At 40.9% G+C, this 26,004-nt stretch overlaps 1 protein-coding gene across 4 annotated transcripts; it reads right to left on the reverse strand.

Annotated features, from left to right (window-relative positions):
- Positions 1–5,990: 5,990 nt before the first annotated feature.
- On the reverse strand, positions 5,991–19,096 carry TRIM22 (tripartite motif containing 22). 4 transcript variants are annotated; one of them, XM_032427056.1, is made up of 9 exons: positions 18,924–19,022; positions 15,820–15,944; positions 13,839–14,309; positions 13,171–13,266; positions 12,299–12,529; positions 9,701–9,723; positions 8,387–8,487; positions 8,061–8,087; positions 5,991–7,802 (listed from the first exon to the last, which is right to left on the reverse strand). In XM_032427056.1, the coding sequence occupies exons 3-9, from the start codon at positions 14,247–14,249 to the stop codon at positions 7,207–7,209; spliced, it is 1,485 nt and encodes a 494-aa protein (XP_032282947.1). In that variant the 5' UTR covers positions 14,250–14,309; positions 15,820–15,944; positions 18,924–19,022; the 3' UTR covers positions 5,991–7,206. The 4 variants fall into 4 exon arrangements, with proteins under 4 accessions (XP_032282947.1, XP_032282946.1, XP_032282945.1 ...); XM_032427055.1 differs by lacking the exon at positions 15,820–15,944 and having other exon boundaries at positions 18,924–19,096; XM_032427054.1 differs by lacking the exons at positions 15,820–15,944; positions 18,924–19,022 and adding an exon at positions 15,538–15,797.
- Positions 19,097–26,004: the final 6,908 nt, after the last annotated feature.

The raw sequence follows: 26,004 nt of genomic DNA on the forward strand, positions 1-26,004 counted from the left end.
CCTGAATGAAAGCCTCCTGCCATTTTATGAAGCCGGCACCTGATGGAACTTGAAGAGGGAGGGGCTAGGAGAGGAAAAGTACTGAGTACTGAGCCAGAGTAAAGTGTCCTCCCAGTTTCCCAATAAGGAGACCTCCAAGTGAAGGCTTCTGGGTTAGCAGTGCCGATGTGCACAAGAGCGTGGCCTGCTAGGGGGGCCGGGGTCCCTGACCACAGCTTCCTTCTGAGGCTGCCATGCATGGCGGTGCACCAAGTCTGGTGTGGGAGGGGGTTTTGCCCTGTGAGGCCTGCCTTGTGAAGTAAAGCTTTTTCAATTGCCAATGGAGGGGCCTGAGAAATTACACACAGGATTTTGGCCTGAGCTAAAATCTTTCATTTCACTCCTTAAATTTTCAGGACCCAACCTAGACACAGGTTACTCCATCACGAACCCTAATGGGTGAGACTTTGAGGGTTCTGTCAGGAACTGAGTAATTAGTCTGAGGCAACAGTGGACCCGACAATGACCAATATCGCTTTGAGTAGGATGAGACCTGTCTGAAGAATTGAATGTAACCATGAGTCTCCAAAGTTACCAAGCCAGAAAAAGATGTCCCATAGCCAGTAGGGTTTACTTTAGAGAGCCAGGAGGCTTTCTCCCTAAGTTTCTATATGAATCCTTTCTCATCTGGTCCAAAGCATTGAGTCAAGCACAGCGCGGCTTTGGGCACGGCACAGCTGAAGTCTGTCCTGAGGCTTTGAGAGGGGCTGAGGCGATGTCAGGATAGTCAGGTTCACATACAAGAAGTACGATCCCAGGGGGCGCATGCAGTTCCCCGGAGAAACAGGGTTTACGGTTGAGGGCACCCCAAGCAGGACATCTACTCATCAGGGAGCAGGCTGACAGAGCTCCTGCCCTGAGGTTCCCAATCCAGACCCAATAATTCCGTTTAGAACTGAATGGTTTCAGAACTACCACAGATGGTCCGTTTCAGTCTGGTTTGTATGTGATACCAGTTTATCAGCCTCACGGTGTGAATGACATCTGTGTGTGCTCTGTTGTGTGACTGCCGGCTGGTAGTCAGTCTGAATCCAGAAGTCCTCACAGCAGCTCACGAGGTTTCAATTCAGGAACAGGGCAAAGCTCTCAGGGCCAGTTCTGAAAGATCAGAAAGACCGCTGATGTCTTTCCCCCTCCACCATGCCTCCTTAGGTACCAGAGTTTTAAGATTTTGTTTTGTTTTGCTTTTTGTTATTCATTTTCCAGTGTTGTTGCTATCAATATGTCCTTTTCAATAATGAACTTTACATTTTTTTTAAATTCCCTATTTTCATCCAAACCTTTTAGTCCAGAAGGATTGTATGCAAGAGGGACAAAAGCATTCATACAGGAAAACATTTTTGTCCAACTTAATCAGCAAGACACATCGTATTGAAGAATTGGTTAGCACAAAAGTCTTGAATCTCTCATCCTTTGCTGTCATGTTAATCTCTTACATATTTGAATCTTTAGGAAAGGGGTTGAAGGGATTAGATGGCCCTTGTAGGGTCCTCCACAAATACTGAGATGTCAGAATTGTAAAAGAAGGATATAAAATTGAAGGATGGGAGCAGAAAGCCTGACCAAACAGGAGGTGCAAGTGAAAAGTGTCCTTTTGGGGAATTGATGCTTTGAGAACCCAGAATGTTTGTCTGAGATGTGTAGTCCAGGCTGGGGTTGTCTTATCTCTTACCATCAGCTGCAAAATTCCATCCATTAATTGTCCATTAAAATGCTCAGTTTCCCCTGTGGCTTGAGTGAGGCATGAAGCATGAAGAATCCACTATATGTCCCATGATTAGGTCCACTGATTTGTAGCTTGGGCTGCAAACCCAGGGCCATTATCAGAGGCAAAGTGCTCAGGAAATCTGAACAGGAAACAAATGTGGCATTGTAGGGTCTGGATAGTGGGGCAAGTTTGAGTCAGTGGAATGTATGGGCTGGCTAGGACACATGCAATGAAAGAATCAACTGTAGACAGGATCGAATGAGATCCTCTGATGGGACAAGAGGTTTGATGTGAGGCAGGATGTTTCACCTGCCAAGAATATACTCCACCCCATGGCTTGGGGAATCTGTACTTGGGCATTGATGTCTACATGATGTCTGAGAGGTGGGATGGGACAGGCTCTTTATACTCTTACAGCATCTTCTTCTCACAGGGCAGTCTGTGTAGGCCTGACCTAAGATGGTGTCTAGATTTTCAAAGGCCATCCTCACCTGAATTCAGGAGGAGATTGGTCACATACCTGTTTGCTCTGGGGTAGTCTCCACGTTTAGTTGACAATGAGGGTCTGCTCATTGATTGTTTCCTTGGCCAAGTGTGGGGTCCTCTCTGCTGAGCATCCACATGGATCACAAAAACTTAGTAGGAGCAGAAGAGATTTTTCTCCACATGCCCCATTTCCGTGGGGAGGCTTGTTTTATATGCCAGCCTAAGTTTCTTGAGAGGCCCAATCAAACAGCCAGGCCATTTGTTATAGCCCCAAAATCCAGGAGGTTTACAGTCTTCCACATGCCCCACAAAAACGTCTCTATCGTGGCTTGGGTGCAGAGACTAGCAAAGGTGCTCACAGACATTTTATCAATACCAGTAATATATTCAGCAGTGATGGCATTACAATAGAAGGCTGCAGGGGCCCAGAGACACCTGCCCATCATCAGGCTTGGGCAAAGGCCTGGGTGGTGACAACGATTCTCTCCTTGATCGAACTCGGTCAGGCTCCTCTGAACTCCCTTCTCAACTGGGCCCTGACTTTTAGGCTTCTGGTGTCCTTCTCTGCATTGTCCAGGATACTGCTGAATTTTCTGGAAATTCCCACCCCCGGTCTGAATACCCTTCAACATCTTATCACCCTGGCCTGCCTTCAGCAAAAATTCTGTTGGTCATTTTAGCCATATTTACCCTTTTGGTGATTTTCTTAGTAATGTTAGTAATTTTCCATCTAAAGTCTGATCCTACTCCTTGGCTATAAATCCATTTTCCTTATTATATTCAGAGTTGAGCCAATTGCTCTCCCCCACTACAAAACCCCATTGTAGTAGCCCCCCTGGAATAAAGTCCTCCTTACCTTACATCTTTAACAAGTGTCCTTCCTGAATAGTTTATTTTCTTTAAATGGTGGTGGCTTTAGACCCCAAATCAGAGAGTATTATCTATTTTTCCTTCATTTTGGTGCCAGGGATTAAGGGATCACAGGAACCAGTGCATGGATATATAAAATACCTAAAAAGTGCAATTCTCTTTAATCTGGTCCTTACTAGAGACAGAGGGGCATCCACTTAACTCTTAGTCTTGTTTGTATCTGAAAGCAGACACATCCGGGCTAAAGTGGCAGGGCCCTCTCACCACCTCGGGCTCCAGAGGAAACCGTGGTCCCTGGATGAGTCACAGGGGTGGCCCTCAGGATTGGAACACAGGGAGGGACTGGAGAGCTGGTGGCACAGTGCAGGCAGACTGATTTGAGCTGAGCCCAAGCTTCCCCTAGGCTTTCCTGGCCGTGCCTGGAAGCATGTGGCTGCTGCTGGTGTTCTGTTGGGGCAACAGCTGCTGTCGGGGCCACCAATTCCCTCTCCAGGACGGGGCTTGTACTAAGGTAGCCACACTGCCATTCTCACTTACCAACTGGAGCAACACTGCCTACTTCCAAAGAGGATCTGATTAAGGCTCTAACGTCCTTTTAGGGCTGCTGGGCAAATGGATCCCAAAGGGCTCTACACTCTTTTTTCTTCCTGAAGTGTCAACATCTGCCTGCACTACAGAGTGTCTATCAGGGCCAGGGGCCTGTGTAGAGTCACTCAGCTCCCAGAAGGCCATTGGCTGTTCCCACCTGGCAGGGCACCCTGGGCAGTGGCTGGGGAACAGCTTCCCTAGCTTTTTTCAAACCCCTCTGGGTGAAGAGACCCCCGGTGATCCCCAAATCCTGGTGTTCATGCTTTTGTGCAATCCCTTCCTTTAGAGAGAAGGCAGAATTTGTGAATTCCTTGTGGCCGATGGAATGTGGCAAAGGTGATGAGCTGTCATTACGATGGGTAGGTGACGTTATCTAAGGCTGCCTCCCTAGAGGTGCTTTCTCCTGCTGGCCTTGAAGAAGTAACAGCCACATTATGAGCTTCCTATGGACAGGCCCACAGAGCTAGGAATTTTGGACACTCTGTAGAAGCTGAGGGTCTCAGTCCTGCAAATGCAAAGTGCAAGGATTCTCCAAAAACCTAAGTTAGTTTAGATCCAGACCCTTCCCTGCTCTCACCTGTAACTTAGGCAACACCGTGTGCGCATCCCGGCAAGATGCTAAATGAGAGAACCTAGAAAAACTGTGCCCAGGCTCCTGATCCACAGAAACTGTGACATAAAATTGTGCATTCTTTTAAGCCTAAAAGTTAAGCCTGCCACTAACTTCGTGGTAGTTTGTTGGACAGCAGGAGAACATGAATTCAATTCTATCTAGTATGTTAAGTTGAAGAGGCTATTATGATAATAGGGGATGATGAGAATGAAGTTGTTTTTACAGTAATGTAATATTTACTTTAGAACCGGATAGAAAGGAATTTTAAAGACTGTGAGTCTTTACTCAAATTATTCTATTTCTTGAAATAAAGCAAAGTTAATTATTTTAGAATGAATGAATGTGTTTTCTTAAAATCATTTATTTCAAGTCAGGAAAGAAACCAATAAAAACACTAATAGGCACGAGTCTGGGGCAGTACTTTTGTGCTAGAAAACAGCAGGTTATCACCAATTTCCTAGTATTTAATTCCCACAACATCCCCATCAGGTAAGTTTTATTATTTTTATTTATTTTATACACGAGAAATTGAATCCCATAGAACTTAGTTAATTTGGTAAGGGCCGCAAAGGAACTATATCATCATTATGCAAAATTTGATCTGTTTTCAGAGGCCAGTCCAATTCCAATGTTCACCGTCTACACTGTCTACACTAAAAAGCGGGGTATTTTCTTCATGTCATCTACAATAGAACGCTGGCCATGAAGAAGCTCGGCATAATATGCCTATGGTCATGACCTACTTCCATCTCATTTAGGATTGAGCATATCAAATTGCATTTTATGGCACCTAAGGTTTTCCCTAAGATGCACCAGGCTTCCCCTGCAGGTAGCATTTCCCGGCTCTCCCTTCTTCCCCACATCCTTGGGAGTCAGGCTGCTGCCCTCTCTGTGGTGTGGTGCAGAGGAGAGCAACAGATGCTGGAGTAACACACAGCTGCCTCTCTCACTCTCTAGCTTTGGGACCATAGGAGAAAATTCTAATGGTTTATAAACTCCTTTTTTTTTTAGTTTATAAATTCTTTTAATCTCCTGATATAAATATCTCCCTCTTAAGATATTTGTAAAGACTAACCAAGATAATGTTAATATATGTACATGTATTTATACAAATGGTTACATGTATATATACCCATAGGTGTACATATATGTGTGTGTGCATATAGATAGACATGTAAAGATATATACATTGATCCCACGGCAGACATTTTCATTTTTATCCAGCATGGCCAAGATACTCATCTTTCTTTAAGGTCCTACAAATCTTGATTGAAATTTTGTATAGTGGTGTAGCCTGCCCTAATTTATAATGCATGCTTCTCAAAGAACAATCTGTGTCTTCACTGTCCTAGGTAGTTCTATCCTTCATTTCATATTCTTTAAAGAAGAAGAAGGAGAAGGAGGAGAGGATGGAGAAGGATGGGGAGGAGGAGGAGGAGGGGGAGGAGAAGAGGGAGAAGGGGGACAATGAGGGGGGAGGGGGGAAGGAGAGGGGGAGAGTGCAGAGGGTGGTAAATGCAGTGGCATACTCAGGTGTTTCACCACAAGGAAAAGAACTGAGCACCAGAAGGCTGTCTCTCATAAGCACAGCTGAGCCTAGACCTGACCTTCTCTACAGGACACATCATGAAAAGCCATACTGTCTGCATGGGATTTTAGGATCTGAGAAGTGAGACTTCAATAGAGTCGATTATCATTTTATTAAAGCAAAACCAAACCAAACCAAAACAAAAAAATTGTTTCTCATCGATACAGCTTTCTTTTTTCAGCAATAAAAATATTTATTCTTACATATAAGACTCTTAGGTAAGTGCTTCACATCTAATAAAATTTGGCTTCTCAATGTAACCCTAGGAAATAGGTATAATCTTTAACAGCAATTTTTATTTTAGGAAAGTGAGACCAAGAGATGCTAAGTAAGTTGTTCAAGTTTACACGGCTTTTAAGTAATGAGACAAGATTTGACCTCAGAAACTCTGAGCACCAAAAATCTACTCTTGATAAATATTTTTTTATGTGCTTCTGCTTTAACTCTGTGATACATAAAGGGGTGCCATTGATAAGGCAATACACTCTGAAGGATCCAGTACCTAGTGACAGATTCCTATGCATTGTTCTATGTCCTATGCACTTAGAATTGATAACTTTTCCTTTGTTAATTCCATTAAACAGCAGAAGGAATGAGGAAAAGAGATGTCAGAGGAGGTACAGAATAGAAGGGATTAGATGTGTTCCCTTTGTAAATAAGCAGTCTCTCCTAATACTAAGCAAAAACTAATAAGGAAAAATAAAGCATTCTCCCCTAATGAAAACAAAATATTAGGAAGAAAACATCAAGCTTTCACTGCATGGTAGGGATGTGTAAAAGACTGTTGAGTTGACTTGTGTCCCCCCAAATTCATATGTTACAATCCTAACCCCCAATACTTGAGAATGTGACCTTTTGGAGATAGGGTCTTTATAGGGGTGATTAAATTAAAATGATGTAATTAGGGTGGGTCCTTTTCCAATCTGACTGGTGTCCTTTTAGAAAAAGGGAGATTTAGGCACAGAGAAATGCAAAGTGGGAAGATGATTAGAATAGATACTGAGAGAAGACAGCCATCTGCAAGGCAAGGAATAGACCCTTCCCTCACAGCCTTCAGAAAAAAAAAACAACTCTGCTGACACCTTGGTCTTAGACTTCCAGCCTCCAGAACTGTGAGACAAGAAATTTCTGTTGTTAGTCTTTGTTTGGGGGGACTTTGTTACAGCAGTCCTAGCAGACTATTCCAAAAACAGTCTAAATTGAAAGATGGAGAAAAGAAGGAAGATGTGTTCAGAATGGTGCAGATGAGCTCAGGTGTAGATGAACCCCAGGAAAAAAGGCGTTACACAGAAGTAGGAGAGGGACTAAGAAGGTTCAGGAAGTCGGTGTGCACAGGGTGATTGGGTGTTGACAGTTCCAAGGATTGAAATATGGGTAAGTAGTCTGAGAAAACTGACAATTAGAAAACTTGTAGATGACTGACCCATGGTTTGTGACATTGAAAAATGAGACAATACGTGCTTCACAGTCTAGGAAAACCCCAACACGACAAGGAGGAACAGTCATAAAAAGAGTCAAGACCTTGGAATCAGAGGTGGAAGACTCCTCAAAGACCTTATACTCAGATCCATTCTGTAACCCAATAACCCAGTAGCCAAATTGAGGTGTGTATCTGGAGTAAATATCTGGACGGTTTACATTTGGATCAAAAACAAACCCAGAGCTTCCTTTTCTCTTGAGGTTTCTTACTTTACTGTACACCCCGAGGACCCAGGCAATCTTCTTAGACACATCTACTTCCCAGTAATACTTCCCTGAGGAGAAATATTGGCAGCCCAAGACATCAAAAGCAGAGAAATCACATAGAAATATATTTTTAAGCGAGAAGTTGTGCACAGCTGTCACTTGTCTTTTATCAGCAGAAAGGGCAATATTCGAAATAGCATTGACTGGCTTCAGCATCACGTCCACTGTAGGAAAAATGACAGGGTCAGGTGACAGATACAGAGTAGGTGTGTCTTGTGACATTGGGAGGTGGAATATCAGGAATTGACTGGGAGGAACTTATGTTGATGGATCAGAGATGAGTAGAACACTTAAGAACTGTTGTATGAATGGGTGTTTGGGGAGGAACACATGAAGCTAAGATCATAGGGCCTGATAGTAACCACAACGTCTAAAAAGGGATCAGAATATGGTGATTTGAAGAACCTGTAACTCCTTCTTACCCCAGTAGCGTTGGACCTCTGTCAGCTCTGAAATGACAAAAGTTTCAATGATGTTGTTAGAAGCAAGGAGTAAACACTGATATCTATCTTCTCACTAGAATAAGGATAGGGAGGGGAGTCCTGTGAGGCTATGAACTGGTGAATGAGATGATGAACCAGACACCTTGACCATTCCCCCTTAGGTCTGATCACACCTTCAGCATTAGAGATCTATCTCTCATTGTCAAGCCTAGATCTTCTCTCATCTAGAAACAACATCCTCTCTCCCATTTTGCCCTGATACTACAAGAATTCCACACCCACAAACTTCCTCTGACTCTCCTTACCTTTACACACTTGCAGCATCCCACTCAAATCTGGAATTAGGAATGTACTCTTCAGTTTCTTGGAAACAATGTTTGGCTTCTTCAAGGTCCAGCTCTCACTCCTAGAGAAGACCAAAATTGATCACCCCACACTTCTGACCTTGTGTCTCTGCAAGACCACTGTTTCCCTTACTTTTCACTCCACTGATGCACTTGAATTCTCTCCACTGGAGATACTGAGGAGGGTGGGAGGATGGAATGAGCACTGATGCTGCAACCAGAAGAAATATGCTCATATCTACCTTTCCATTTACCCTCTGTGTGACCTTCAGAAGATCTTCACCTCAAAGAAGCTCATGTTCTTCATTCTAAAATGGAAAAATTAACTGCATACTCTATTCCTTAAAAATAATAAAGCTAGATTAAATAATGGTGCCTTTAAAAGGTATTTGATACCTCTAAAAAAAAAAGTATTTGATATATGAAGTAGTCACTGCCATCTTAGTGGTTCCACCTGGGACAGGCCAGAGATGTGAGTTCCCAGGCAGGTGATCAGTAAAGAAGCTCCAGAGCCCGGCTACTGAAGGATTTAGGTTATCAAGTATGGAGCTCCTGTATTAAAAGTCTGAAGGGTCTCCAAAGCCTCTTATCCCAGTACAGAAGTCCAGATATTGATATTTAAGGTTATATTCTCTGGGGTAACATTACAAATATCTGGAAAAGGAGAAGTTATGACACCAAATTAATAGTGGTCTGAATTTCATGTGTTTGGGAAGACCTTATACTGCCAAGTAGGTAGGCAACTTTAGACACAAGAAGACCATATTTTCTACAAGATGCTAAAGTGTGTAAGCAAGATGAGATTAATTATTGGCACCAGGATGAAAGCCACTATTCCCAAAACTGGAGACTTTTGTTTTTTTTGGAAGTCCAAATAAAACCACTAGAAAGACCTTGTTTCTTCTAACATCAGGAAGAAAATAAATGCAAAGGAGCTGTCCTTGTGGAAAATTTGGGGGCCTGGCAGATGGAAGATAGGGTCTTCTCTGAAATAAGATAGGCACCTATGAAATATGGAAACAAACTGAGACAGAGACTGAGGTTTGACCAGAATGAGTGAAATCATGGTCTTATTGGCCCTAGCTCTGTGACCTTCCACCACCCAAATTCCATTGAAAACCTTCATCTTTGATAAAAAATTTGAAATGATATAATTCCCAAATTCCCCAGCTCTGTGTTTTTCTTTTTTTAATTTTGATTGATTCCAAGATAACTCTCATGGCTCTAATTCTGTCCTCACATAAAAAAGGACCATACCTGGTCTGCCACACATACCTTTTCATGACATTAATCATATCCTGGGGAGAAAAGAGAACATGAGTCAAGTATAGGATTGCCATATTTAGAAAATAAAAATGGCTGGTTAAAATTTAATTTTAGGTAAATAACAAATATGCTTTAGTTTAAGTATGCCTCCTACAATATTTAGGATACCAGGATACCTTTCTACTAAAAAAAAAACCAATTTATCGTTTATCTGAAATTAAAATTTAATTATGCATCCTGTATTTTGTCTGGCAACCCTCCCAGGAGTTATAAGCCCTCCTACCTTAAAAAATTTTATCCACCTTAGATCCCTAAAGCCCCTTGGTATGATGTGAATAAATAGATTATCGGAGTATGGAGGACAAAATGTAGAGATAAGACCAAGATCAACCATCCCAAGGACTCATGTGAGGATGTTAGAAAGATGATTTCCAGTATTTGGAGATGGGATATATTTAAAAAGAAGATAAGAGACTTGACATTTAAAAAAATACATTCATGAGAAGACCTCATTAATTCATTATGCTTTTATTTATTCTAGAGACAAATAAAAGTGAAACCCATATTTGCTAGACATCATTCCAGGCTCTGGAAAGTCAAATATGAATAATCAATAATAATAGTTCTCAAAAAGTATACTTTCTTTTGCTGCAGGTACAAGTAAACAAGAACTTCAAACAAATGTTTCTCTGACTTCCCTCTACTCATTCTATATACCTCCTCTATACTACCTACAAGTAATCTCCCCAATTTTTAAGCATGAAATAAGCCACAGGAGCCAGAACCTGAGGAAGTCTAAAATGTAACTTACTATTTCCCAACTATTTACATTCCATTGTCCAAAATGATACCAATATCTACTCAAGTCACTGTTTTAGAAACTATAATATCCTACTCTGAATTCCAATATTGTATTGTCAGTCCAGTCTATATCCTCAAAATATTTTAGCCATCTTTTTATTCCCAGCATAGCCATTATTTGCCTTATTTTTTGAACAGAAATGTAACAATATATTTGGTTTCCCTCTCTCCAGCCTAACCCCTTTTATACCAACAATGACTTGGCCACCAGTTGGCTCTACATCCTCAGATAAAGTTTTATTCTCTGTATTAGGCTTTTTTTGTTGTTATTGTATATGACTAAAACTGGTTTAAATTTAAAAGAAAGAAGAATAAATTCCAGGGCAGGTGTAACTTTAGTCATAGCTAGGTTTTTAAATGAAAATCTTGTCATCAGAATCTGTTTTTCTCAAAATTCTATTTTTAACCTGCAGTATTGACTTTCTTCTTAGACTGTATGGAATCAACTTGAATCTCCTGGTTTAAATGATAATCCCTGATATATTACTTAGTGAAAAAGAGAACTTCTCTTTCTAGTCATGATAGTAAAATTCTAAGGCATAAAAATTGACCTAAATTGGGTCAGGTGCATATCTTAAAATAATTACTGCATCATTGGTAAACATATAGGAATCTGATATTCTGATTTACCTAGAATTGAGAGACACATACCTCCCTTATGCTGCTGATTTTATAAAACCTAACCAACTACATGGACTGAGGGTAAGGATGGTTCCTTAATGGGTAATTCAAGAGGTTGTTATAAAAAAAAAAAAAGGTAATGAATTGAGGTTGGACAAACAAATATCCCATACAGCCCATTCCTTCACTGGCTACCATCTCCTCACCCTTTTTAACAAATTATTTCTGCCAAAAAAGGCTCAACATAATACAATGGTTACAATAATTTTAAACATGGATGACTTATATCACATATAAATTATAATTTAAGATCAATTAAAGATCTAAACTTAAGATCCAAAAGTATAACACTGTTAGAAGAAAACAAAAAGAAAAATCTTCACAATACTGGATTTGGTAATGATTTTTTGGATATGACCAAAAAAAGCACAGGGAATAAAATAAAAATAACTAAGTTGGACCACAACGAAGTTAAAAACTTCTGTGCATCAAGGGACACCAGGAAGACAGCGAAGAGACAATGCACAAAAAGGGATAAGATATTTGCAAATCATATATCTGATAAGGTACTAGTATAGAGAATATACAACAAACTCCTACAACTCAACAACAAAAAGCAAACAACCCAATTGGAAAAACGGGGAAAAAATTTGAATAGATGTTTCTCCAAAGAAGATATACAAATGTCCAATAAACCACATGAAAAGATGCTCAACATTATTGGTCTACACTCAGGAAATGCAAATCAAAACCACAGGTATTGCACAGTCTGGACTCAACACAACAAGAAAATCAAACATAAACAGAGATTTGTGTTATTTGACTAAACTTAGTGAAGAGATGCCTTACAAATGCAAGATGACAGATAACGGGAGCTTTTGAAGAATTTCTCTCCAAATTTTTTGCACTGCCTTTTATAAATTACTAACAATGGCAATTTCCCTTGTCGTTCATACTTTGAATTATCCCTAGGACACTTGAAATGACAGAGAAGAGGTACTGAGGAGCCCAAGAGCCTTGAATGTCACCAGGGGGAAGAAAGTGCGGGGACCCAGCAGAGAAGGAAATTTTGTCTCTGTATTGCCCCTGAATCTCATCATGTAGGAGCTCCAACCCAAGACTTACCTGCACTGTGTCTGCTGACGACCCCCATATCTGATGCTCAATGTCTGAGATGAGCTCTCTCAAGCACTGCTTCTGCCGGGCCAGCTGGTCTCTGGCCACTACCAAGTTATCCAGCACATTCACTTCGTCTTCCTCCAGCTTTTGCAGCACCCTCGTCTCCTCGCTGTCCAGGGTGGCTCTTATTTCATTAAACCCTTTCAGAATCCTTTGTCTCTCAGTCTGCATATGATTCTTTGGGGATGAGAAGAGAAAGAGGCAGTCAGTCTGTCTGGCCAAGGGCCTACATTGTCTGGGCCTGGGAGCCAAGACAAGAACTATTTTCCTCAGGGACTTCTCAAAGAGAAGGGAACAGGCAGTGAGCAACTACTGAGAAAGCCATTTCCCCACTATTTTCTCTTGAGTTTCTCCCAACGGAATATATTAAAGTCTACTTTAACAAGGCCCACCCTGAGACACAAAGTGACACCTGGATGAGGCTTGGATTGCAGACACCTGTCCTGGATAATCATGCCACACTGCATAGGAAGACCTTCCACCCACAGCTCCTAAGTAGGGAATGCTGGGCTTTTCTCAGTGTGTTTTCTGGAAGTATTAGTGCCTCAAAGTTGATGATGGATATGGGACATGGGATTCATGAGTCATTTTTGCATTGCTTTCCTCCATGCCTTCACCTCCAAATATTTGGTTTCACTTGTGATATTTGTACTCTCTGGCACCCAACCCCAACAGGGAAGGAATGAAATGAGGACTAATTGAGAATCCCCTGAACTCATTAATTCTGAGGTAACAGAGGAAGGGGCCTCCTTGTGACTGGACTGAGGTGCTGCCCAGTTTTCTGTTTCAGAACTCCCTCAGGAAATATCTCTTCCTGCCTTCCAGGAAGCTTTGTCCTCCCTGATGTCAGCTTCCAACTCCTCCATTTTCGACTGCTCCTTCCTCAGCTTCTTCAGAGCTGCCTGGAGCTTTTCCTGTGAGAAAAGAATCACCAGAATCAAGCTATAAGCTTTCTTAGCACCTGGATAGAGGAAAGAAAACAGACTCCTCTCAGAAGAGACTAGGTTACAGAAATGAAACTGGTGATTAGAATCTAGGATGTAGACAAAAATCTGAAGAGATAAATGTACTCTGTATCCCTGGGTGATGCAAGCTACCATCCCTTGATTAAGAGTAACCTGATTATCTCTTTTCCTAGAGGAAGAACTGATCCTGCAGCAAGGAAAGTCCTTTCATCTCAGTGACATGTTCCCCACATCCAACCAACCGTGTTCCCTAGAAACCCTTCTGCTCAAAGGCACAATCAGAATTTATCTTGGGAAGCATTTCTCCACTCATCCAACTGCTCTTTGTAGCCTAGACTTATTTCTGATCAAATGAAAGAATGCACAAAAATATCCTTTAAATCTCAGAAGCTGAACAAAGGGTATGGAAAGAGATAGCAGAGCTCAGTTCTATGATGACTAAGGGAAGAAAGTAGTTTAAAAAAGTGATGGATTCACTTGAGATACCTTTCTGCCCCATCTACCTTCACCCTTAGGCCTACCTGACATTCCATGACCACCTTTTCCATGAAGAATATTTGATGACCACGGTGCTCCACAGACTGGGCACAGTGCTGGCAAATGGCCTTCTCATCCTCCTTACAGAAGATCAGGAGTTTTTCTCCATGGTGCTTACAGAGATTTTTCTGCTGTGGGCTCATGTTCTCCCTGACTTTCTTCACTATATTGGCCAGGGGCTGATTAGGTCGGAGATTCCAAAACTGGTATTTACACTGGCATACTGGGCAGTTGCTTTCCCCTCCTTGGTGGGCCCCTGACTCCTTACTCTTTGTAGTGATGCAAGCTTGGCAGAAGCTGTGGCCACAGTCCAGGCTCAGGGGCATTGTCAGAAGATCCAGACAGATGGGGCAGGTCACATCCTTCTGTATGTTCACCTGCACTGGAAAATCCATTGCAGCGTTCCCCTGGCTTCTTCTGTCCTGACAACTGAGGCTGTTCTTGCTCACAGACTCCTGCAGGGCCGGGAATGTTGAAGAAAGGCAGAAATAGAAAGGATACTGATTATGTAGAGATTTAGAGCAGGGCAAAACATTAATATACAATAAAGAAAAGAAAACAGACAAGAGGAGTGGGTCAGTAGCAGAATGAAAAGGGCTCTTGGTAATAATTACAAACATTTTACTCTCAGTTTATGTTGCACGACAAATTTCACCCCATCAGGGCAAGCTTGCTAGTTTCTCTTCTTCTATTGGTAGGACAAATTGAAGCCCTTCCTACCAAGAACCTTGTGCGACCCATCAATTTTTCCTGTCTTTATTCCCCTACCCCCAAACACATCCTCCATGTTAAATACATTAAACCCACTGTGGCCCTTGGTCTTTTGCACTGCTCTCCTCCTGCATGGAGTGATCCTACCCCTGATTTTTGCACATTTTAAAAACAATTTTATCAAGTTATATTTATATCAAATGCATTCATTTTAAAAGTACAATACAATGATTCGAGTAAACTTAGGGAACTGTATAACTACCCACACAGTCCAATTTTAGAACATTTCCATCGCTTGAAAACAAACTGAATGCCATTAGCAGTCACCCTCATTCTGAACCTGAGCCTCAGGCAACCATTAATCTTATGTTTTTATAGATTTGCCTTTTCTGGTCAATTTATTAAAGTGGAATTATAACATATGGTCTTTTGAGGCTGAATTCTTTCACTTAGGATACTGCTATTGAGCTTCATCTATCCTGCCTTTCTAGTTTCTTAATGTCAAAAGCACAAAAGCCACTGCTGCCTCAGAAACTTTGCCCTTGCTTGTCTCTCTGCATGGAACCACTCTCCCCTGATCTCAGCACAACTCACTCTTTTGTTTCATTCAATCTCTTCTTCTGCCCTCTTTCAGGACCTGCTTTAACTTCTTTATAGCAAAACTGCTGATACTATCGCTTGCTGTATATTTGCTATATTTCTCTTATTTTTACTATATAATATATAGCATCTTTCTTTAAATGTCTTCCTCTTCCTCCTAAAAAGTAATCCATGCATACATCAGGCATGGTTTTGTGCAGTGATGGATTCTCAGTACCTAGAACGGTGCATCAGACACAGGAACACAAAATGTGATGAATACATAAAGCTAGAATCTCCTCATCTCTCCATAAATGATTAGACCTTTCTCATCAGTTTTTCATCTTTTCTTTCTATCTATTAACAGTTCTTTAATAGTTGAGAAGAATTTACCTCTAAACGCACCTGTCCCACACAGAGCCTTCCCATGCCCTCAAATTCATTCCCCAGAGACACCTACAGAAACAGCAAGGGCCACAATCGGGAGGTGATTTCATCACTAACAATTTTATAATCAGTTACAATTTACAAATCACTTTGACTTATTTATCCCTTATATAAAAATCCTTGGGTGGACACACCATCCTCAGGATCCTCTTTCAGAGTTCTCTCCATTACTGCATGGATTTTAACAAAGACAAACAGAGGTAAAGGTTGTAAGAACTAGATGCATACCCATTGCTATGGAGGTGTAAAATGGAGATAACAAGACCAGCTTTGTGGTTCTGGGGAGTCTTGTATTTGTAGATGGGATTTTACCTTGGCCTGGACATACAGCAAGAACATCTGTCAATGGGCACCTAAAGGAGTGTTTTTAGGGTGGAAAAGAACAGGTTCATATACACATAGGATCACACACATGACAGATACTCAAGAAACATAAATTCCAATGAAGAATCTGTTGGTCATGGGAGAGAAGGCTCTACACTTCGTATGGAACAAAGGCCATAGGTAGAGAGATAAAGTCTGTTCTGTTTCAAACACATTGGGTGCTATTACAGGTTAAACTATATTCCCCCAAAAGAGGTCAAAGTCCTATCCCCTAGTATGTGTAAATGTAACTTTACATGGAAATAGTGTCTTTGCAGATGATCAAGTTAAAATGAAGTCATTCTGATGGGCCTTAATTCAACATGACTGTGTCCTCACAAAATGAGGCTATTTAGAAATACAGATGGATATGCACACGTGGAGAAGGCCATATGAAGACAAAAGCTGAGATCAGGGTGGTGCATCTACAAACCAGGGAACACCAAAGATTGCCAGCAAACTCCAGAAACTAGCAGACATGGAACAGATCCTCCATCACCATCCACAGAAGGACCAACCCGGCCAACACCTTTGATCTTGTACTTTTAGACTCCAGAATTGTGAGAAAATAAATTTCATTTAAGCCAACCATTTGTGATGTGTTTTTTTATGGCAGCCCTAGAAAACTAATATAAATGCTTATGTTTCCTCTATTCATTTATTCTTTATTCTATCATTGAAGAAGTGTGACACCATTGAAACTCTCTCCACCTAAACCAGACAGACCGATACCGAGACAAAATATAGGCTCCCCTTGGAGATGGTACAAATGTAGAAGTTTTTACAGTAGGGTAAGTGCCAACTAGATCCTAAGTTTCCTTATCTCACTATATCCTGATTGTCTGCACAGAGGTCTGCACAGTTTAGATGAGAAAAATGAAAGTGTCTCCACAATAAGGAGAGAAAGTCCTGTGAGGATTTTAGACAACATCCTTGATACTTCCTCTGTTCCCTGGGTCAGGAGCTGCCAGTGGGAAAGCAGCGCCTGTTCTTGGCATCCAGAGACCTGGGGAACTCAGAAGTGTTGCAATTCCTCTGCATTTCTCTACATTCAGAGCTCCCTCTTCTACCACCCCTTGGAGTCCAGGGTTTAATCTGCCCCACATGAATGGCCCTGTCCCCCAAGAGCTCAAGCTCTGAGGTCAAATTTTTTCAAAGCAGTCATTTTGTCATAGAAGTCCATGTCCATAAGGCTATGGCAGGCTCATCCCTGTCTGTCTCTTCAAATTAGATCCCATCCAACTGAGTCTTTTACCTGGATTTCTGGAATAGGTTCCCCACCAGTCTCCCTGATATTGTCATTCATCTTATACAATCTGCTTTCATCACTGTTCACACCACCAGCAAGAAAGATTTTTTTTTTTAAGCTTCCATTAATCTTGCCATTCCTCTGCTCAAATACATGTCATTCAGTTTGAGTCAGTCTTTATCATGGTAGAGTTAGGTTCACATTATACATCCCTTCCTATTGCCTCATCCCCTCAGTCCAGCTCCTACTCCTCCCCAACCCACACTGGTTGCCTTATGTGTTCCTTGATCACTCTGGGCAAAAATTCATCTTAAATCCATCAATTCCTTGAAAACTCAGCTCAAAATCACCTTCCCACCCTGAGACCTAACCTGAAATCTATTTTAAATTGCAAAGCCCTTACCAGGGCACATCATAGACACAGAGCCTTGTGGTGGGCTTCTTGTCTCTCAGTGCTATTGTTTCTTCATTTTCATCTTTTCTCATACTGCATTATTCTTTTGCTATTTGTTTATTTTCTCTCACTCACCCAGAATATAATCTTTTATAGATGCTTAATATTTATTGAATGCTCAGTAGGTGTTAATACAATTCTTTCATCATAGCTATATGCTTTTATTCTTGTGAATTTAATCAAAAATATTTTTAAAATTTCAAAACCCACTTTCTCCCATCCATTGGACCCTGTACTAGCCCCCTGAGTAAACAATATAAACCAGATATGAACCTTGTCTAGATGTAAGACACAGACCAATGACTTCTGAAAAGTGAGAGGAAAGGAAAGTACACATCAAAATATATAACATAGAGATCAATTACAAGGTATTCAGAGGTGAGATTAAGAAGGAGTTATTTCTGAGAAATTACCAACTCCTTTCCTTAGCTCTGTGCAGGGAAAATGCAGTAAGGAGTTGAGCTAAAAAAGCAATGGAAAGGTTTGTCTAAGATGATGGAGGACAAGTTCTGAATCAGGAGTAGACACCAGAGTGTCGTGGGGTGCTGCTGAGGTGAGAGTAAACCATGCGCACTCAAAAGAGAACAAATTCCCTGTGGCTGGAGCTCCAGAGAGACAAGTGACCATGGGGGAGCTGCGGAGATGCACAGCAGTCTGATCAACCAGCCTCTTTCATCAGGCTGGCCAAAAGTCTGGTGATTTATCAGGAAGATTCTGGACAGCTTCCCAGAAGTTATCAGGACAAGAAGAGTAAAAGGATAAGTTTCAAGAGTGTCTTCTGCCCAGCATAGCCCTTAAGATCCCTTTCCCTCCCACAAGTCCAGATAAGCACTCTTGTCTCTACTGGCTCTGTCCAGGAGTTTGGGCTTTTATGAAGAGGGAAAACAGAGCTCCATCTCATAGGCTTTGCTGGAGGAAAAGAGGAAGAGATTTTCTGTATCTGAAAAAAAAAAGTTATTCTGGCTCACCTTGGCAAGGTAGAAAAGTCGAAACTACAGAATAGAAAGAAGATGAGAGTAATTCAGCCTGGAGAAATAATGATCCCTCCAAGAAACAAACAAGGCTCTCAGTGTTCTTAAGTCTCCCTTTTTCAGCGGTCATGCCACCCCCAGACTCAATGCACCTCTCTTCTGCATTAAACATACAAGCTGGCTCTTGGGTGAGTTCAGAGCAGCTTCAGAACCACAAATTAAACTCATCCAAACACATTCCAATCTGTTCCTCCCAAACTTCCTGCCCTTTGCCTTCACAAATTGCCCCACAAACCTTTAGGCTGAAGTGCAGAAGTCTTGACTCAGTGGAGATCAGATGTAGGTCTGCGCAAGATTCACTCACCAAGCCAGAAAACTGGTCTTCACAAGGGAGTTTCCCTAGAGAAACTGGGAAGAAATGAAACTTAAAATCTGAGAAGGGGAAATGAAAGAAAGGAAGTAGAATTGAAACTTACAAAACAATAACAGTGGGAGGGCACCAGGTAGGGTGCCAGGAAAGGGTATGTTCTAGGACTTGCACCAGCTAAGCACTCAGTCACTACATTTTTATTCCTGCCCTGGCTTACTCTGGCAAGAATGTTTGTGTAAGAAAAAATGTGAAGTACAATGATACAGCCTGAATACTCAGCCTTTCAATTCAATCCTATAATTATTTGTTGAGCTTATGCTATATTCAAGCCCCAGGCAAGCCGCAAAGGATAAAGTAATGATCTGGAAAGGCATGGCTCCTGAACTCTTGCAGACTGTGGTGGGAAAGATAATCAGTTATAAAACTCTGTAAATATGAGCAGACAGTGACTATCAGAAGCCATCATTGTGAATAGTAAAAATAAAATTTAAAAGTTTCTTCAGTGTGAGCCTATGGAGAAAATTTTTCCAAAATGTCATTGAATCTTAGGAGTATACCAGTTAGTTACCAGTTCCTATTTCTTATGCAGGCAGGTAAGAAAGAAATTAACCATAGTAGAACCAAGTCAGTGCCTTGTTACCCAACAACTAAGAGGCAGGTGAGAACGTGGAGGTTAATACATGGTAGTATTCAAGCATAATCTTTTACTGAGTAACACACCTCCATAATTTTTCTCACATGAAGTCTGGAGGGAAACTTTAGGTGTCTGGGGCCCAGGATGTGAGGTCAAATCAGAGATTCAAAAGGAGTAAAAGGATGAATATGGGATTTGTAGGAGGCATGAGAAAGGAGGAAGTATTAGGAACTCATCTCTTTTGGTCCTCATAATCAACTCACCTATCCTGCCCCTGTTCACACCCCATAAATACACACACACCTGGAGCCCTGCACTCCCCTCCAATTGTCAGCAAGATTTATAGAGCAAAAAAAGACTATCCAAAGCCACATCTACTGTACATCTCTGCCTTCACCACCACACACCATATCATCCCTCTTCTCCTTTCTGACCTGTGATAATGAAAAAAGGGACAACCACTTTGAAAAACATCTGGCAATTTGTTATAACATAAAATATGCATTAATTCTAAAAACCAGTAAGTCGATTTACAGTATTCACTCAAAAGGAATGATTGGTCTGGATTTTTAGAGGAGTGGACAGGGAGATCTCACCAAGGCCTGCCTGAGGAACCACTACAGAAACAATTCTGGAAGAAAAGAGGGGAGAACTGGCTTTTCTTCATTCCTGAGGACTGTCAGAGTCCATCAGCTCACTGGGAAGAATGAGGCAAACCAGGAGAAACCAAAGTTTGGCTTAGGACATTGTTGAGAAATCCCACAAAGTACTCTGGACTCTTCCCATATTACCATGAATAATGATTGAGTAAAGCCAGGCAAACAGAAGGAGATTTCCAATGAAATAGAATTACTGCAGAAACAGGGGAGGATATTAACTTTCCATTAATATATTCAGTTAAAGAGGCTATTATAATTATAAATAAGACTGGGAAGCTATGAAGGTGATAAGAAAAAACTCATAATGCTAAAATATTTATTTTACAATCAGATAAAATTCTTTTAGAAATCTGTAATTATTTAAGCAATTTATTCTATTAATTAAAACCAAGCAAAGGCAATAATTTTGAAATCAAACTGATATGTGTTTTTTAAATAATTTATTCCAAAGTCACAGGTAAAGGGAATCAGGAAAATAACAGACATCATTCTAAATCACTGCTCATCTGTTAGGAAATAGTAGCAATTATTAAAAATATTCTGTTATTTAATTTTCACCATAACTCATTAAGCAATTTTCATTACTTTTTTTTTTTTATAAATGAGAAAGTATATCTCATAAAATTTAGTTTATTTGATAAGGGCCAGTATGTGGCAACATCAGAATTATAATAAAAGTCCACCTGTGATACAGAAAGAGAAATACTGCATTTATGTGCGGGCTCTGCAACAGTTACACTAGGAAGGAGAGATTAGAATTGTGGTTGTCAGGAGCTAGGAGTTGGAGGAAATGGGGAGACACACACGCACACATACACACCACACAATGGTAAGCATGTAGAGGTGATGCATGTTTATTAGCCTAATTGTGGTGATCATTTCACAACATATACATGTATTCAACCATTAAGTTGTACACCTTAAATATTTACAATTTTTATATGTCAATGATATCCCAAAGCTGTTAAAAAACTGAAAACAAGTCTGCCTATGAGGGGGGTGTGTGTGTGTGTGTGTGTGTGTGTGTATCAAAAGCAGAACTGGAATAGTCTTGACAGTGGTGACAAGGATCTGAAAAATGGGGGAAATTGAGGAAAGTGTACAAAGCATGTCTCTTTCTTATTTCTTACAAATGTATGTGAAGTTACAGTCATCTTTTATTTTTTAAAAATGTTGACAATTTTGGGAATTCTTCTTTAGGGTACAAGTTTTACTTTGGTTTTGCATCCTTGGCTGAACTTTGCTTCCAGGTGGCAGACAGGGCCCAGGCAGAAGAATGAGTATTCAGAAACCTGTTGGTTTTTCCAAAGGACTGGGCAAGGGGCTCAAGAGAGACAAGTGAAGAGAGGAGAGGTTGCAGAACTGTGCAGGGGCCCCATCATCAAGCCTCCTTTACATAGGTAAAGGGAGCACTGGGAATTTTTCCATAGGATCACAAACATACTATATATTTACAAGTACAAGAAGCAAATGGATCGGCTTTCCTAGATTCCTCTGGCTTTAAAATAATGAAGTCTGCTCATTTCCTTTTCTCTCCAGAAGCAGGGCAGACAGAGATATTATCTGCTGTCCCTGACTACAGAAGTGACCCAGATGCTGGGCTATCAAAAGGAGCATTGCCTCGTATACTTTGGACACCTATAATTTCATAATTTTGTACACTTTCATTATTATGATCCTATCACATTTTCTGCTACTTCTAGAAGACATTTTTATATTCCTCAAATTATTCATTGTAACGATGGGGTGACAGGAAGGCAGAGGTCAAAGGGAAAATTTAGAAGATCAATTTCCTCCAGTTTCTAGGGATGAGTGCTGAGATATAGGTGTGTGTGTGTGTGTGTGCACCTGCACACACATAGATTCCAGAAATATTCACCTTGGAATCCTTTGTGTCATCAAAGGTCATCCAAAGATGAGGCAGATGGGGTTCTGGGGATAAGCAGGAATGAGAGCAGATGCTGTTTAACCAGACAGCCCATTTTTTTTTCTCCTAGCTCTGAACATAGTTAAAGAAGAGTTGGGAATACAGGGTGCCTGGGTGGCTCAGTCATTAGGTGTCTGCCTTCGGCTCGGGTCATGATCCCAGGGTCTTGGATCAGGCCCTGCGTCGGGCTCCCTGCTCAGAAGGAAGCCTGCATCTCCCTCTCCCACTCCCCCTGTTTGTGTTCCCTCTCTCGCTGTCTCTCTCTCTCTCTCTCTCTCTGTCAAATAAATAAATAAATAAATCTTAAAAAAAAAAAAGAAGAGTTGGGAATAAAAATGCTAAAAGACACAGGGATCCCACCAAGCCCCAAATGAACATCCATTGCAGAGATAACTCCCCCCCAATCTCACCGAAGGAGGAGAGCAGGATTTCCCTCTTCCTTCCTGAGAAGTTTCAAGTTGTTGCAAAAGGAAAGCTGATCAGACAAGCAAAACACTTACCTACACCATTGTCAAGAAATCCATGATTGTACCTCTCTTACTGTATCACTGTGAATAATAACTTTTTAAAGCTGGGTAAACAGCCCAAATCGAAATTCAATTTCAGTGAAATAGAATTACTGCAGAAAAATGAAAAAAAAAAAAAAAAAGACTAGGCAGCTATACAAAAACATTTATTAGCTAAGATTGAAATAAAATTGTAATTCTTTAATCAAGTTATTTTATTTCTTAACACAAAAGAAATGTACTAATGTTGAAAGTAAGCTAACATGTATTCTTAAAATCATTTATTTTAGTCCAAATGAGAGGGGGCCAAAAAATAAATAGACACCTACTAGATCCCTTCTTGTGTGCTAGAAAACATTTTATTGGTTAATTTTCACAATTCTATATCAGGTACATTTCTTTTTTTCTTTTCTTTTCTTTTCTTTTTTTTTTTAACAAATGAGAAAACTGAATCCCATAGAATTTCATGAGACACTGACACAGCTTATATTTTCTAGGAGCAAATATTTATTAATAAATCAAGACACTCAGGGGCACATGGGTGGCTTAGTAGGTTAAGCATCTGCCTTCAGCTCAGGTCATGATCTCAGAGTCCTGGGATGGAGCCCCATGTCCAGCTCCCTGCTCAGTGGGAGTCTGCTTCTCTCTCTCCCTCTGTCCATCCTCCTGCTCTCTCTCTTGTTATTTCTAAATTTAAAAAAATAAATCAAAACACTTAGATGTTTATACTTAATGGCATTTATTTTCTTACAGTGATCCTAAGCATGGTGCAGTTTTTACACCAAGATGATTTTAAGAAAATAAACACATCATTTATGTACATTATTCAAGGTTACATTGCATTGTGTGGAGAGACAGGACAGGAACCCAAACACTCTGGACACAAAACTATCACTCTTAGTTATTATTTTTGATGTTTTTTTCTGAATGAAGGGTGTTCAAATGGAGAGAAGGAAGGCAGCAAGGAAAAGATGATGAGATTGGTGCAGATAAGCTCAGTGCATCAGCTGCACCCAAGGCAAGAGGCACTACAAAGAAATGAGTATGGATGTAAGAAGGTTCAAGAGCTTGGTGAGCACAGTGTATGGGGTCATTACACTCCATAGTGTTGAAATACAGAAAAGCTTCCTGAGAAAAGGAACATGAAGAGAATTTGTAGATGAGAAACCCGTGGTTTGTGACATTGAAAAATGAGACAGTGCCAGCCTCATAGTCTAGGAAAACTCCAACACAGTGGGGAGGGACAAGCAGGGCCAGGATTAAGATGAAGGGATCAGAGAAGGATGACTCCTCAAAAGCATTATATTCAAGTTGATCTGGCACCTTTTAATGCAGTAGTCATATTTGGTTGAAACCTAGAGTAAACATGTTGGTAATTTCAATCATGTCTAACATGAAATTTCATATTGGGTTCTGGGCATTTTCCATCATATACCTCCAGAATCTACCTCCAAGTAATGTTTCCCCAATCCAATAATGAGGGATCCCAGAACACCATATTTGCTATTATATGCATTATTTGGTTTCCAACAGCACACACATCTCATTTGTCTTCGATCTGTAGAAATAGGCAGCATATGTTGTATTTTGGAGATGATATGGAGTCATGTGAGCTGCAGAAAAATTGGGGCTGGGTGAGAGACATGACTTAGCTTTGTTTGTGACACTCTGAGAGGGATCTTGGGAATAACGTGAGTGGGAACTAGGAAGAATTCTGTCTGTTCTTGGGAGAGGTATAACACTGCAGAAGCAGAATATGTATGTATGTGTTGGAAGGGAAAACATGGGTGTTGGAACATGAGACCTACTAGGAATGAAAAATTCTGAAAGGTGATGAGAACAAGGTGGCTTGATGACACTGATTTCTCCTCACCTCAGTAGCACTACATGTGTCAGCTCTCAAATAATAAAAGACCATAATCAACACAAAGGAGACAGCCCTGAAATCTCTTTCCCCTGAAGATTAGGGGAAGGATTGGGGACTATAGAGAGATAGTGAACTGGTTAAGGAGAGTGTGCCCCAGACACCTGGCCACTTCCCATTAAATATGACCATATCATCAGCATGTGATGTCCTTTGTCTTCTCTCTCCATACCTAGAAGTTGTGCCCTTTTCCCCATTTAGCCCCCGCCATCACAAGACTCCCACAGCCAACCACTTGCTCTAGCACTCCTCACCTCTAAACGCTTCTATTATCACTTTCAGATCAGGAATTCGGGACACTTTCCTTTGTTCCTTGAGAAACATGTTTTGTTTCTTCAGACTCAAGTTCTTACTCCTAAGGATGACAAAAATTGAACCCCACACTTCTGAATTTTTGTCCTTCCAAAATGACTGACTTCTTATTCATCCTATTGAAGAGCTTGAGCCCTCCTCCCCAGAGACCCTGAGAAAGAGGAGAGCAGACTCCTGACCTTGGAGCCAGAAGAAATGTGTTCATATCTACCTTCCCAGTTACCTTCTGTGTGACCTTGGGAAAGTCTTGACCTCTCAGAGACAGTTTCTTCCTTCCAAAATTAAATCATCAACCTCTCCCTCTCTATCTCCTAGAAATTATATGAAATAATGGATATAACAAAACAAAACTTTGGTACCTTGAAAAAAACTTAATGTGTGGAAAAGCCACTGCATGGATGCAGGTTCCCAGGCCAGATGTTCAGAAAGTGAAGTTGCAGAACCTGGCTCCTGGATGTTTGGAACATATCAAGTATGGGAATATTGTCTGGGGAGGACCAAGATCTTTAAACTCTGCTCCCCAGTAGGGAAGCCCTCAGAATAACATCTGAGCTTTTAGGTTCTCTGGGAAAATTTGCAAACACTTAGAACAGAAGACACGAACACCAATCTAATGATGGCCTGAATTTCATGTGTTAAGACAAAGCCTGATGCTGTCAGGTAGGTGTGCGAATTTATACACAAGGATGTTACCTTTCCATTCTGGCTTCTAAAATGTGTGACAGAGATGGATCACTTGTGTATATACTAGGGCCAAAATATTCCATGAGATTCAAGGTTGTTTTTGGAAATCTAAACAGAGCCATATAGAAGGTCTCTTCTATTCCCAGGGCAGAAGTTTAAATATAAGGGAACTGTCTCCAACTCCAGGTGCTTGGCAGGTAAAGAAGATATGAACTTCCCATAGCCAAGCACCTATGAAATATAAGTACCTGAGTTAGTTACGGGCATGCAAGGCGAATAAAATTTATGAAGTCACAGGGGTCTGCCACCCCTTATCCACAGTACTGCTACTGACCCAAACTGTGTGACTTCCCACCACCC

Source organism: Phoca vitulina, unplaced genomic scaffold, assembly GCF_004348235.1.
Source record: "Phoca vitulina isolate PV1807 unplaced genomic scaffold, GSC_HSeal_1.0 scaffold36, whole genome shotgun sequence".
Lineage (NCBI taxonomy): Eukaryota > Metazoa > Chordata > Mammalia > Carnivora > Phocidae > Phoca > Phoca vitulina.